Source organism: Dryobates pubescens, chromosome 9 (assembly GCF_014839835.1).
Source record: "Dryobates pubescens isolate bDryPub1 chromosome 9, bDryPub1.pri, whole genome shotgun sequence".
NCBI classification, from domain to species: Eukaryota; Metazoa; Chordata; class Aves; order Piciformes; family Picidae; genus Dryobates; species Dryobates pubescens.
This window is the reverse complement of record NC_071620.1, coordinates 22,042,396-22,058,054: the sequence shown is the minus strand read 5'-3', so window position 1 is coordinate 22,058,054 and position 15,659 is coordinate 22,042,396. Positions and strand designations below refer to the sequence as shown.

Sequence of the window (15,659 nt, the reverse complement as noted above, 5' to 3'; positions counted from 1 at the left end):
AAGACTCAGCACGTCTTCAGTCATTTATACTGTACTCTGAGGACTTATTTTCTTCTCTTTTAAATGTATATTGCTTTATTGATGTTAAGTCTTTGCAGGAAAGCATTTTATCTTTGTTTACTTCCATCTGACAGCTCTATCAATTGAAAATAAAAGAACAGGCTCTGGGATGACTCAAGATATAGCCTTTTAAAATTGTGACAAAACCCATGACATACAATAGGTCCATATGCATGGACTGGTACTGCACTGAAAGGTTTCAAAGACTAGTCTGATGAGCAGTGCTTCAAGTGCCTAATTTTAAAATGTTTTCTGACCCTTATGTCCTTCAGAATCATAAATTAATTACTTGATCAATATAGCATGTAATTAGGATATGAGGCAGAATTGGTGATATTTGGGCTTACTTTGATGGGGTGATAGTGAATAATGGACTTTTTGTTCTAGACTTAACCAATTTTTACCATTTTTCTCAGGAAATGGAGGAGAAGTGATTTCTAAGTCAGGCCAAAGAAAAACTTTTATGTGTATATATTAACATATTCTGAGCTATCCAACAATTTAAAAACTTTTCCTAAAGGATGTCTATTTCAAAATATGTGGTCACCATCACTGGAGGTGTTTAGGAGGAGACTGGGTGAGGCACTCGGTGCCATGGTTTAGTTGACAAGTTGGGTGATAGGTTATACTTGATGATCTTTGAGGCCTTTTCCAACCTGGTTAATCCTATCCTATCCTATCCTATCCTATCCTATCCTATCCTATCCTATCCTATCCTATCCTATCCTATCCTATCCTATCCTATCCTATCCTATCCTATCCTATCCTACTCTACTCTACTCTACTCTACTCTACTTTATTCTATGTATGTATTTGGGCAAATTATTTGACATGATGTAACAGTTCCAAAATTTTGAAAGCAGATATTCTTATACCTTTATATGTTTTATTTTCATGTGTATTTGACTGCATGACTTCTGATCAGAGCCTCTAAAGATATCCTTTAAAAAAATCAGTGTGGGAACCCAGACTTGGCAGATAATGTTTACTGATTTTCAGACTTCTATGGGAATGGATGGGAAAGCGTAGTGACAATGGAAAGCTATCTCTGGAATGGGTGAGAAACAGGTGTAGAAAACAATGTGTGAAGGTCTAAGATAAGAGTGATTAATAAACAGGTCGGTAGGCTGTGGGAAGGGAAGTAAAGCATGTAAGCATCTCCCAATCAATAGGGGCTTGTCTACAGAAAAGGCTCTTTTGGCCCTTCTGCAACAAGTGACCACTTCTCCATGAATTTGTGTCAGTGTGTTTGTACTTGAGCACACCATCCTGGGACCCAGCTGGCCAGACCCAAGATATTGGAGCTTGCATGTTGAAACCCACAAATCAGAAAAAAATTTAACAATGCTTATTAGTAGACATATTATGTACCTATGGTTTTAGATGACTGGTCAAACAAGGAGGGACAGAGGATGATGGGGATAGCTACCTCCTTTCCTGCAGTGCTAGCTGGGACTGGTGCTGCAGAGCAAACCAGGTGGGACAGAATGTTAATGAGTTATTCAATACCATGCTGACATCATGCTCATTGTGAAAGGAAACAGCTGGCTGGGGGCAACAAGGGTTTATGGGGCTTGGAGTTCATCTTATTGAGATCACGAGAAGTGAGTCTTGTTATAGCAGACCTTGTTAAACTGGGACAGTATATTTTTGGCACCCAGTGTAGGGCCCAAAACAGCTCAAATAATGAGAGAATTTAATTTTGCTAATTTTGTTTACCTAATATTTGTTTTAGTATGTTTACCATGATAAGGTGTTTGAGGTGTTTGCTTTTCTGGTTACATTACATAAAACCTTGCACATTTATACCCCATGTGCCCTCTGTGCTGCAGTTTGTCACCTTGGGGGAATGACTTAAAGCTGTTGCTATGCTAGCTACTGGCATGTTATGATGTATTTATTCCACTGATCACTCATTAAGCTGGTATTCATATATGCAATGTCATAATTTATCAGTAATCTCAGCCACCTGATAGATGGATCAGCAGAGAACACTTTTTCATCTTTTAAGGGTGTTACTTAGGTGACCATAGGGAGGACATGTGAAGGTGGAATGGAAAACCCACTTCAGCCCTAGCTGCTCAAGTCTTTGTTTTGCAAGGAAAACCCTTCCCATAAGAATGCTGCCCCAGTTTTCAGTGGAAAATCTCCCCAGAAGAGCAGACAAATTGATACTGCTTCTGATCCTCTTGAAGGGACCTGCAAAATATTCTTACAATACACAAGTGATTCCAATCAGCAGTTGGATTGCTAAGTCATAGCACCAAAGGACTGCTTTTCAAAGAGAGGAAAGTAGAATATTTCTTTATAGCTAGAACTTGGTCTCTTCTGATGGCTATGATATTCAGCTTGATAAATAATTAAAATTGTAATTTAAATAGCTTTACTTGAAAGGCAGAATAAATTTCCATCAAAATAATGGCTGAGATAGCTGTTGTTACACTGTATATCAGTATAATTAGTTTAATTATAACTGAGCTATAGTTACATTAATCATATTTTAACTTTGAATTTTTGTAATGTTAATTGAACATTAGTATGCACTTAATTAAATGTGTAGTTAAGAGTGCAACTACTTTTTCAATTTGTAAATTTATATTTCATTTTGACTAATTAATATAATTTATATCTCTACAAAAGCCATTTTAAGTACTGTATATATCACTGCCTTTATTTTTGGCTGCAGAAAAAAACTGCAGAAAAGAGCATACAAAAGTAAAGCAAAATACACAGTGGAGTCAATAGTGAAACATGTTTTCCAAAGCAGTCATAAGGCTGATATTGAGGGTACTAAGTTGATTCTGGAAATCTGAAACAGAGCTGTCTCATTAAATGTCAGCTCACATCTACCCATAAACTGTGTTGCTGGTAACCACCATAACAAATAAGAACCGAATCTAGTCTCTGCAGCAATCAGCCTAGGTCCACTTCAGGTGGGAGAATGCAACAGGTTTTGTCCAAGATAATTCTTCCTCATTCTGGTATTTTGGTTTCTTTTCAGTGCTAACAAAGACTTTCTGACTGGCATGTCTAGTGCAACCCCAATGCAGCCTTCAGGTCTAGAATCAGATTTCAGGGATTTCTTTCAATGCACAAAAGTGAAAAGGTTTTTGGCTATCATGCCACCACTACTTTAGACTCATGAAAATCAAATCTGAGAGATTAACTGAATTTCAAGAAAAATTAATTTCCAGAGGTGAGAGCAGTTTTCTAAAAAAAGCCACCCCAAAATGAAGGATGATCTCTGGCCTTTTGATTTAGAAATATACTCAGTGATATTGCTGAGAGAACAGGTACTGTGTTATACACACCAAAGAAGTCCAATGAAAGACCAGAATCCTCATATGTTTCATTTTGGTTTTGGTGTTTGTTTTGTATTTTTATTCTGGTCAGATTATTTGGTACTTTGACAGATATGGAGATGTTAGAAAAATAGGCCCTTGAGTTCTCTAGAGACTACATTAGAATTGCTTTAGTAATGGGAAATCCCTAACTGTTCAAGATCAGCACTAAAGGGTAAAGCCGTAAGATAAGGACCAAACTGCGTAAGACTATTAAACTGTCTATTCTCACTGTCCTCTTCCTTTATTGAAAATAAACAGCAGCAGGTGGGATATTGTTCATATAAGGCTGTGTACTTTATGGGAGGCACAGTACTAAAATCATATCTGTACAGCTAGCACTAGGGACACCATTGTGTGTGTTTGTTTTTTATCTGATGCAAAGTGAGTAACTACTGTTTAATACAGTTCTAGCTAAAGAATTTTAGGTGTCTTTTAGATTTTTCAGCCTTGTGTACTAATTTTTTCTTTTTCATGGTATGGAACCATTATGGACTAGCTGTTTCTATCCAGCTACAGTATTCATGCTGAGTAAATGTCCCTGAAATTACCCCTGACTGTGATTTTTCTCTTGTGACTGAACTTGGCATATTATCAAGAGCCCAGTCTCTTTTTTTTTTCCTAAACACAGCAGCTGCACCAAAATGAGATCTTGTTAATGTGCCTGAATCCTCCTAGTAAAACAAACCCCAGACACATCTCTCTGTGTTTAGCAGCAGCTAGATAGCATTTCACTGTGGATAGTGTTTTCCCTTATAATCCATTTTCTTTTTTTGCTAAGCCTTTGTCAAAGAAATGTCTACTGGTAGTTAACTTCCTTGACACCATCCAAACCTACAAAGATATTAAAATTTTATACCTTTGTCATTAAGATCAAAAGACCATTCTAATTAATCCTCAGCAAGATTCATCATAAGCATAGTAATTTATCTTTTGATGCTGTGGTTCATTCTTCAAAATGCAGAATTTGTGTTCTCTTTTTCTCCCCCAAATCCTGAACCTTGTTGACAGGAGACACATATTTATATTTTTCACTAGTGCTGGTACTTGTACATCTTGCATTTAAGACATATATTTTGTAATGTATGTAATAATTAGCTATATGATTAATCACATATTTAGTTCTCTTAACCAGAAACATAGAAATCCATTAAGGAGAAAACCATTCTGCTACTCAGAACCTTTTGAAAACCTTTTTTCTTTCCGAAGTCAGATTTTTATTTTTTTTTTATTATGTATCTTAATTTTGACAAGTCTTTTATGAACATGTAAATCAGAATCATTGAATGTCGAATTAGATGTCGGAATAAATAGGATAGATTTAGTGTCATTATGGGTAATGAGACACCCCTGCTTCTTAGCAATTAATGTAATTGCAGCTAATGCTGTACAGCTACAAAGTGATGGCCAAAGTCTCTTAAATCAGGATCATTTAGTACTTTTCCCCCTGTATTGTGTTTTAACCTACTAGGCATTCTGCATTTTGTTTTGCTCTTGCTGTTCAGAGAATGCATGCCTGCATATGTGTGTGCATGGATACACAAAGAACACAAACCAACGTTTTCCTCTCTCAACTACTGTCCCTTTGCTATTGAATATGATGCATGCAGTATGGTTTTGAAATATGTTTCCTTAGAATAGGGTCTACCAAAGAGATAAGGGAGGTAAATCTGGTAGGAATTAATTGTCATACATGTGTTCTTCTGTGTAATCTGTTCAGCTTGACTCATGGGTGGAAGTGCTAATCTTAAAGGGACAAAAATGGCAAGTGATTGTAGCAAAAAAAAAAATTGAACTCCTTTATCTATAGCCTTTTGGGTAAGTGTGTTTGTCTTGAAGACTCTGTATCCCAAGACTCTGTATCCCAAGGTTGAAACCTAGGGCTCTGTTTTTTTGGTGTTTGGTTGGTGGTTTTGTGGTGGTGTTTTTTTTGTTGTGTGGTTTTTTGTTGTTGTTGTTGTTTTTTTAACTTTAAACACCATTGAAGTCTTTTTTTTTTTTCCTTAAACAGGTCTGAAATGGATATACTATCTGCTAGCTCTGAAGGCATTCTTATCGGCTATTGTCCACAGCAAGATGCCCTGGATGAACTTTTAACGGGTTGGGAGCATCTTTACTACTACTGCACACTGCGTGGAATCCCAAACCAGGATATCCATAAGGTAACTATGCAGAACAGATTTGCATGGGGAACTGAAGCCATGCAACAGTTGGGCTGTAGCATTTATGAAACAATTACACTTTTTTTGACATAAGAGAATGCCTAATGTTTCATCTTAACAGCCCTACTAATAATTTGTTTCATTGCTACTACTTTATTTAAATATGTACTTTTTGTCTGTCTATTATTCAAGTTCAAAACACAATAGCATAATTGAGGATAGAAACATATCACTAATGAAAATGAAATCTTAGGCACAGAAACTCTAAAGGAAACTAAATTTATGAATGGTTTGACAACATCATTATCACACTTTGTGAACTGTGAGGGAATGTCACATGTTCTGAGTCATACATGTCTGAAAAACTCAATATGGGACTGAACTCTGAAGGAATTAAAAATTGTTTAAAGATTATATCAAACATCTGAATTAAATGGAAGCTACCACCACTCTGATAGTAAGTATCTTCAGCTTTGTGAGATGATTGCTGCATTTAACCTCCTGTTGGGAGCAGTCCCTAAAATTTTCTGGGTTCCATACTAGCTCTGGGGTTGTCCAAGAAGAGGCCAAAACCGTGTCAAAAAATGGAGAGCCTACTAGTATAGATAAAGATGGTATCTGGGAATGTTACTGAGAGGTTTTGAAGGGAAAGATGTGACTGTTCTGACCAGCAAACAGTGCTCCTTTTTGGAAATGAAGCAATTGTTCAACCCATATCAGAAATTAAGTACCAGATGGATATAGAGTAAAACATGCGTGTTTCCTGTCTCTGAAGATGGAAATTTCTGATCTGAACTGGACTTGAGCAGCTCAGTCTCTTGTGCGTAATTCTATCACTATTAAAATGGGAAAACTGGAGTGTCATATGCAATCAGTTCTGTATATTTCTGCTATATAGATTGGTTCCATGTAGTTGTACCAGGACAGGCAATCATTTAGGTTTTTCTTGATGAGTGACTGAGGCAGGGACTGGAGAAAAAAAAATTTACAAGTCTTTTCCCCTTCTCTTGGGCAGTATCCTGCCTGTGTGGACTTCCAACAGACAGTTTTGAAAGTATGTTATTGTGGGCTGATTAGAAATCATCATACAGTCTTTTTTTTAGTTTGTTCTTCATTACTCCTCAGTGGTAGTTTTTGTTTCTGAGTACTAGCAGAATACTGGAAACTTGGATATGTACTGTTATAGCTCTAAACTCTTCAACTATGATTACCTGTTTTCTCCATGAAATGATAACTCCTTTCTAACAGCTGGGTTGAAAGCCTACCATAATCAGCATCTATTATGGTAACACTTTAATAGACACAAAGGTGGCAACAGAGTCTGATGTCTCTAAAGCTTTGTAGTCATCTAAAGGGCTGATGTTAAATATCTACACACTTCACATATGTTATTGACTGCTTTTGGTCCCAAGTGTAATTTGAAACAGGACTCAAAGTTTAAGTATGCACCACTGGCTATTAAAATGCTCTAAACACATCTTTTAAACTCTTCTGTCCTATAATTTTCTTAAGCAAAACCAATATGTTCAAATGGTCCACCACATACTATAAGTGAAGCAAGTGAAGCAGTTTTTCAGACACCCTAAGAAGACTGCAGATGGAATTTGTTGCCATATGCTTGCGATCAAGGCATGAAAGGGCTCCTGCAAGCAATATTTAGCTAATCTGGTTTACCTTCATCAAAAACTGAAATGCACCTATCTCAGATGAAAACAAATGTTTTTGTCAGCAGACCCTTCAGACTGTGTCGCACTGCTGTCAATTGTTGAATAGCTACTGTGTTTCAACTCAGTATGGCTGGTGCCTGGAGAAACTGTGCATTCTAGTTGTCTGTGATGAAAATAAGGCCTGGCAATGCTTTGGAATAGCAGTTATATGTTAGCACTGTTGAAGCACTAACTTCAAGGATCAGATCCTTTGCTTGACATATTTATCAGCAGCAGCAGTTAAGTGTCTGACATAAAGTTGAGTGCACTTAATGTTCCAAAACAGTAATTAACTGAATGAGAAAGGAGGAGGAAAAGGGATCATTTGCTATCAATGTTAAGCTTCATGCAATCTAAAATTTTATTTTGCATCCCAAATCTGCTCTGAAAATTTATTTTTGCTGTGAAAGTGGAGGAGTAAGACTTTTGGGTTATTTAGACAGATACTTGTTTAACACAGTATTTCTAATCCTTATTTTATTTCCTTAATGTATCATTTTTCAATACCTCAGTTAATTCCAGGAGTCATTATACAGTGCAGCTAAGGAATTATTAGGAAAGCTGGCTAATTCTCCTGCCTTTATATTGCTGATGTGATTCAGCTCCAAATCTATTGTAATTTGAATAGAATAGAATAGAATAGACCAGGTTGGAAGAGACCTTCGAGATCATTGTGTCCAATCTATCACCCAACACTATCTAATCAACTAAACCATGGCACCAAGTGCTCCATCAAGTCTCCTCCTGAACACCTCCAGTGATGGTGACTTCACCACCTCCCCAGGCAGACCATTCCAATGGGCAATTGCTCTCTCTATGAAGAATTTCTTCCTAACATCCAGCCTAAACCTCCCTGGTGCAGCTTGAGACTGTGTCCTCTTGTCCTGGTGCTGGTTGCCTGGGAGAAGAGACAAGCTTCCACCGATCTACAACCTCCCTTCAGGTAGCCGTAGAGAGCAATAAGGTCTCCCCTGAGCCTCCTCTTCTCCAGGCTAATATATATTCTCTGGGCTTGATATATTTTGCACCAAATAAGCATATCTAGATCAGGACAGATTGTGGACTACAATGATCTGCAAGACTTATCTTGGAAGTTCTGCACATTCAATGCAAGCAACAGAGTAGATACTATAAAATTATTTATACCCTTCCCTTTTTACTATAAGTAAACCTTGAAAAATTCCCATAGTAGATGACTTGCTAGACTTTCTCCCTTGTACCAAGCAGGAGGTGATGTTATTCATGAGTATCTGTGCACTGAATGCTTGTGTATGGGCCAGAAAGTTGGGAAAATTCTACATGTAGAATTACAAAGTTGGTTCTTTTTAATGCTGCTTCCTACAAAGAGTATTCTGATACATGATCGAGTATCCTTGGCAACTACAGACTACAGTAAAGCTGAGATGATTTGATTTTCTTTTCCCTTCTCTCTCTGAGAAAATTCCTTGGCTTTCTAAATTCTTCCCTGTGCAGTATTCATTGTCTCTTTCAAAGAATAGCATTTTGCTGACTTAGACTAAGATTCTTGGTAACACTTCAAAGCAGTCTCAGAAATAGTGGTTCTGGTCATAGCTAGAAGATAGTTTTTACTGCTTTTCAGCTGTGAAACATAATCCTATTTTCCTTTTTGTTTAATAAGTCCTGAAGCTTGTTGTAGTTTGCAATGTATGCTAATTTTGTTGCAAACAGGAGATCACACATTTTTTCATGTTCTGGTCTTAATTTTTGTGAGCTTTTTTGTTCAATTCTCTATTGTTCCTGGACTTATAGGAGCATAATCCTGTTGTCACTAACATGCATGTGTTCCCTGTGGTAGTAAAGTTGACTAAATCTAGTAGAATGGATAAGCAGTCTATCACGTACTTTAGAGATGATTGCTTTGCAAGCTGTTTTGATGTTTGAAAAAAACACAAAACACAAAGCCAACCAGACAAAATAAAAGCCCAATGAACAAACCCAACAAAACAAACAAACAAAAAGATCAGCTACTATATCTTAGACTATAGCTTAGATGTTTGATCAATTCTAATGCTATTCAATGTTTGAATTTGCAGCACTTCTGCTGCTATAAATAATTGTAAACCACTGTGAATTAAATCTGAAATAGCAGAAGACTTGAACATTTCATCTGTGAGTGGTTTAATGGCTGTTGATTAAGCATTAAAAAAAACAACCAAAAAACCAAACCAACATAAACTAACAAACAAACCAACCTCCCTGCATTTAATGTAGTAAGGGTAATATTTATGACATGTAGGTTTCATCTCAGCACATGAATTGCTGTCAGGTTGTACATTAAAGCACATCAAACTTAAGCAACTATTAACATCCATGCAATGAGCCACACTAGAATGCTGAAGATCCTCACTATTGCAGCATTGTTCCTGCTTATAGAGACCTTGGTCTCAGAACTGTCTCTTATTTGTATACAGAACAGTGAAAAATCTTACTAAAAGGATCATTAATAATTTAATAACTTTTAAAGGAATTTACAAAAAACTCTCTTCTAAAGAATATGATTATGCTCCCGACAGTTAATTTGAAATGGACAGTATTGTTTGTTGATACATTTTTTTCCTGTTGGATTTTCTGAATTGATTTGAGACTGTCCATCTGATCTGATTATTCCTTCCAGTCCTTTCTTACTTTCTGCTGAAGGTAGTTCAAAGGGAAGAAAAAGAATGCATCATGATATTTGGGATGCTTTGGCATTTTTTCTCAAGTAATAGGGCATCAGGCTTCCACTTCTTTTTTTTCCCCACAAGAATTTCCCAACCATAGTACATACAGGCTGAAGATATACTGACCCTATTACATATTTGATCACCCCTTGTTGATACAGACAGCCAGTGGCATGATGCTAAATACCTGCTGATTTGCAGGGTGCATCTGGCAGTGATGACCAGAAGAAATGCTCTTGTGTCTGCCATGTTTTTGCTTGAGGTCTGTCTGGATGGTTCAGCTGTGATAGTTGAAACAGATGGAGAAAGGCTTTTGCTACATTTAAAATTTTACAGCACCAGTATTTGAGGGATCCTTGGATGCTAGGACAGCATAAACACTTTCTCCAGTTGTGCTCATGTGCCTGCCCAGCTTACTTGGATCACAACCAAGAGGGGTGGGTCAGCTTACCCCTCTCAGTTATTAGAAAGGTATAGTAATTGAACCCTAAATTACCTTTTGTCTTTAAGAAACTAAATCCTCAGCCTGTGACTTGCTTTACTGCCATTTTCAGCTTTTTGTGGCTGATGCAGAATTTTGTCTTCTGAATTTTCAGTCTCTAAGATGTTTGATTGAATAAGTACTGGAGAACAAGGTGAAATGAGGAACATTGTAGATCATTGACCCATCCTCACAAAATGAATGCAAATGTCTGTTACAAGCAATGACAAACCCAAATTTTCTGTAGAAGGAAATCCTGATCCTTTGTGGAGAACTAAGGAGACCTGGAGCAGAATTTAAAAGTAATAACATGAAGTGAATGGGATAAATAAGGAAATAACATATACAATAGCAATGTTCTTTCAATCTGGGCAAGAATGCTACCTAATTTGGCTCATCTTTTCTGGCCTTCAAATTTCTAAACCACAGGTCGCAGAGGATCTCATTAATCGGTTACACCTCAGTGCCCATGCTGACAAACTGGTGAGAACATACAGTGCTGGCACAAAGAGGAAGCTCTCTACTGCTGTAGCTTTAGTTGGTAAACCCCAAATACTTTTACTGGTGAGTAAAGATAATACTGTGTCTATGATAAATGGGTTAAACTGAGTTTCATTGTCCTGTATTTCACTCTAGAGAAAAATCAGGTATTTCACAGAGCAGTCAGGGAGTAATTGGTGCACAGATGTACAACTGTCCTCTTTGTTCTGGTATATGAACACTTATTTTATTCTCCACGATCCACAAAATTATTAAGTAAAGTTGTTCATTCTTTTTTTCCTGTCCTTTATTTTCCTCCTTTTTTTTCTTTTATTTTCCCCATTGGGGTAGTTGAGTGAGCAGGGAGGAAAAAAAGTAAAAAGGATCCTAAAAACACATAAATGCAATTGTAGCATCCCATGGCCAAATGGGGAAATATATAGGAACAAGCCTACTAGCTTCTTTAAGAAGTAAGATCCTTATTTTCATTTATATTTTGAAGATGGTCCTATTATTGCCCATCTTTTTCAGGCTATTCATATTCCTTGCTATGTTATGCACCATAAGTCTGGCTAGTTATTTTTAAAAATTATTTATTTGTTCACAAATCACACAAAGGATTACTCCTCCATTATATTATTCTGAATTATATCTTACATATTGTTTCAGTACTTGCATCCTCAGCTCATTTAGGCTTGAAACGTTCCAGTCTAAAAAATGCCTTTTGCCTTTTTTTTTTCACTAGGGAAGATACCTTTCTTAGGCATTGACTAGGAAATATTAGTCCAGTTTAGTAGCAGAATAAAACTGTGAGGGAATCTGCTTCCCAAGTTTGGGGCGGGGGGGGGCGGAGCGCGGAAACCAGTGCTTCCAGTAATAGAGCACAGGCTAACCAGAACCACATAAAATTGGTGTTCTCACAGCTTTCATATTTCAGAAGCTCAAACATGTTTTGCTGCTTCTAACTCCCTATCACTTCTGAGTTGGTTTATTTATCTGGATTTTATGCTTAGACTGTCTCTGGTTTGGTTAGTAAAAGGAGGAAATAATTTTAAATCAGTGCTTTTCCTGATCTTAAATGTTCTAACTGTTTTTTAACATCTTTATGAAAGTGTCCTACTGCAAGTATTCATTTCAACTTCCTTCTCCATGAAAGCCATGTGAATGGGAAATGGATATGCAAGGTGGTTTGCATTGGGCAGCACTGACTAGGTGGTTATTTAATTCTGTGGATTCTCCCCTCTGGGTGAGAGTTCCTCTTGAAGAGACTCTGGGAGTAACTACTAGAGGACGTCAAATCCAAAATTACTATACACACCTGCAGAATGGGTAGTACAGGCAGCCAGGTGTTACAGGACTTTTCCAGTCATTTGTCCTCATGGCAGATGTCCTTGTATGGAAGAAAGAGGAACCAAACCCTTCCAGAAAGTGAGGAAAAACACCTGAAATTCTCTCCTAATAAAAAGTTCATGTGTATATGCATGTTATCAAATAAATATTTATAAATATATTATTATTATTATATAATATAAAAGCATGTTGTTATAGATATAAATTTGTTTAATAGAAAGTGCCTTCTCTAAATTTAGAATTATATGTGTTACAGCAAAAAAATGGTCAGGGTGTCTCTTAAGTCACTTCTTGGCTTTTTTGTTTTTATTTGTTTTGTTTTGTTTTAGAAAAAAAATATATTATTTCATAGTGACTTTTAAATTCTTCTGGCTGGGCTGGAGCTCTAATATGTTTTTCCCATGCTGCTGTATTGTGACTTTCATTTTTCCTATAGGATGAGCCAAGCTCTGGGATGGATCCCTGCTCTAAACGTTACCTTTGGAAAGCCATCCTGAAGGAAGTTCAGGATGGTTGTGCAGCTGTGCTGACATCCCACAGGTAAGACCCTTATCCAAGCAGCTAGCATATTTCCTTTCTCTCTCCTGACCTGCTCTCAAATAAAAGCAAAAAGGAGTATTCTGAAGGTATGCTCACCCTCATGTGAAATGTGCCTTGTTACTTTATGGCAATTCCTTCCTAATTGTGAAAACTGAAACTGTGTAGATCCTAAATATGCCATGGCATCCTGAAGACAGATGCCTCAGCTATTCTCTGTCTCTGTGTACGCTACTGGAAATAGTAGGAGCGACCTTGTTCTCTTAGAAGGGTCTCTCTACATTAAATACCATGTCAGTTTTCTGGTATGGTCACTGGCATATTAGTTTAATGGAGGGAACATCAATACTGTTTTGTAACATCTATAGTAAAATGGAATAAATTGAATGTTTCCTTAGGGAATATAGTATGGTACATATAATAATATATAAAATGGCTTTAAATGGGGGAGAGAATATGAAAACATGCCCAGAGAGGACAGAACTTATTAACCAAAATAGCAATGTAATATTTCAGCCAAAAGACCGATGAAGCATAGACAAAGCAAAACTTCCTTCAATGTTTTGTAGGTATTGTTAATATTTTTCTTCAGATGTTCTCAAAATGTATTTATTGTCTCTGTACATGTATATGTTATGTTATTGAAGGGAAAATGCTCTCAAAAGTTTTATAGTATTCTATTTACAGAACCTGAATCTTGAATATCGTGTACCTGCATTCGATCCCCAAGTACTTACCAGCTCAGTCATTTAGGGAACATATGTTCTGTATTGTGAATTGAGATGAACAATTTTCATGAAACAATATGTTTTGACTTTTCTGTCCAGATTAAGAACCCTTGGTTGTCAAACACCAGCTAAACAAAAGAGAACTGTGGTCTCATTATTAGTATACTGTAAACAAACAAACAAAATCCATCAAGGTGTTACTAATTACTCATTTAGTTCTACAGATGAATGACCTGAAGCAGATATAAGTACATTGATAGTGCATATATTTTATTTCTATTTGATAAGACATTGTGCACCAAGGTGGAGAAAGGATAAATTATTTTATCTGTTTGCTGAAGGCCGTTGGAGGTTTATTTGAGATTCTTTCAAAGACTACTTACATAGGTAAAGGAACTTTTCTTATGAAGTAAATCTTCATGCTCTCAGAAAATACGTGCAAAAGTTACAGAGATGATTTCATGTGTAAAAATTTGTTTTTGAGGTCTACTTAGTTTTCAGGGACAATGCTTAACTTTTATTTTGAAGAAAGGAGGAGTGTGATTGTATTAAGTGTCCACAAAGACCTAAATTTTTGTTATATTCCCACAGCTGGGCAGTGCTATGCCCACACGAGAATGAGGAGTTACTGCATCCCAAAGAGACTCAGATAACTTCCTGGTTTGTGGGAAGATGTATTAGCAAGCCTTCTCCCCATCTGTTCCAAATATAGTGGTATAGTGGTGTGGCAATTGTCATGATATCCCTATCCTATTTTAAGGAAATTATTTCTAGGAGGGTACTTAATTGCCATGCTTGTTCAGTAAAAGCACTTTAATTTGGACTGGCACATGCTAAGTGTTGTGCTTAACCCCAACCAGCAACTAAGCACCACACATCTGCTAACTCACTGCCTCCCTCCCAGTGGGATGGAAAGGAGAATCAAACAACAGAAGTAACACTCATGAGTTGAGATAAGAATGGTTTAATAGCTAAAATAAAAGATAATATAACAACAACAACAATAATATAGTAGTAATTAATAATTGTAATGAAAAGGAATATAATAATAATAATAATAAAAGAGAGAGTAATTAAACCAAAGAGAAGACAAGTAATGTTAAAACCAACTACTTATCACCCACTGATTGATGCCCAAGCAGCTATCTGCCCCTCCTAACTCCCCCCTTGTTTATATACTCAGCGTGCCATTTTATGTTACAGAATATCTCTTTGGCTAGTTCAGGCCAGCTGTCCTGGCCATGCTCCCTCCAAGTTTCTTACGTTCCTGCTTGCTGGCAGAGCATGGGAAACTGAGAAGTGCTTAACTTAGGATAAGCACTACTTAGCCACAACTAAAACATCAGTGTGTTATCAACATTATTCTTGCACTAAATCCAGAACACAACACTGTACCAGTTATTAGGAGAAAATTTGCTCTACCCCAGCTGAAATCAGAACACTGAGGCACACAGGACAATTCTTGTGTGCACACAATTGCAGGAACATGAGAGAACTTTGTTTCCTATTTGAGATGATGAATATGTCCTGTTTTATGTCCTATGCCTGAAGCAATGTTTTGGAAGAACTACTCACACAACTCTGTAAACTATGAAGAATGGCAGACCACATGTCCTAAGCTTTACAAGCCGAAGTTATTATTTCTCACCTGAAGTAGCTGCATCTAACTGGAACCTGCTTTTCTAGTCAACTTCATTTCCATGTCCTAAATTCTCTTTGGATTGTAGTATTTTGCATCTTCTTCTGTCTGTCAATCAGAATAAGGGTAACTACTTTTCAAAGTTATGCACCATGCAAGAGGTGTACCTTTTCAAAGGTATGCACTGAGCAGACTTCATTCTTCTCCCTGTATCCTTCAGATCAGAATGACCACAAACATATTGCAGAGAATAACAGAGTTCATGTCTGTCACACTCAGTGGCATTTCTGAGATTGCTTATCGGATATTTGCTTGTGGTAATAAAATGTTTGTATTGTGGCCAGAATTGTCCAGTTAGTTTTGGAGGAAAACCATAAATTCTGATTTATGGTTGTCTTCTAGCTGTGGTAGTAATGTTTGGTATGTACTGACTAAAGTTATAATTTAAACTGTTGCCTTTAAAGTCAAAGGTTTCATGTTAGCATTTTTGCAGC

The 15,659-nt window shown here is 36.8% G+C and overlaps 1 protein-coding gene across 1 annotated transcript in view; it reads left to right on the top strand.

Moving 5' to 3' along the window:
* Window positions 1-15,659, top strand: part of ABCA13 (ATP binding cassette subfamily A member 13) — a 155,000-nt gene that overhangs the window by 126,274 nt on the left and 13,067 nt on the right. The window contains exons 50-52 of the mRNA XM_054164325.1: window positions 5,413-5,563; window positions 10,861-10,995; window positions 12,698-12,801. Coding sequence (XP_054020300.1) covers window positions 5,413-5,563; window positions 10,861-10,995; window positions 12,698-12,801 — 390 coding nt within the window. The remainder of the gene's footprint in view (window positions 1-5,412; window positions 5,564-10,860; window positions 10,996-12,697; window positions 12,802-15,659) is intronic.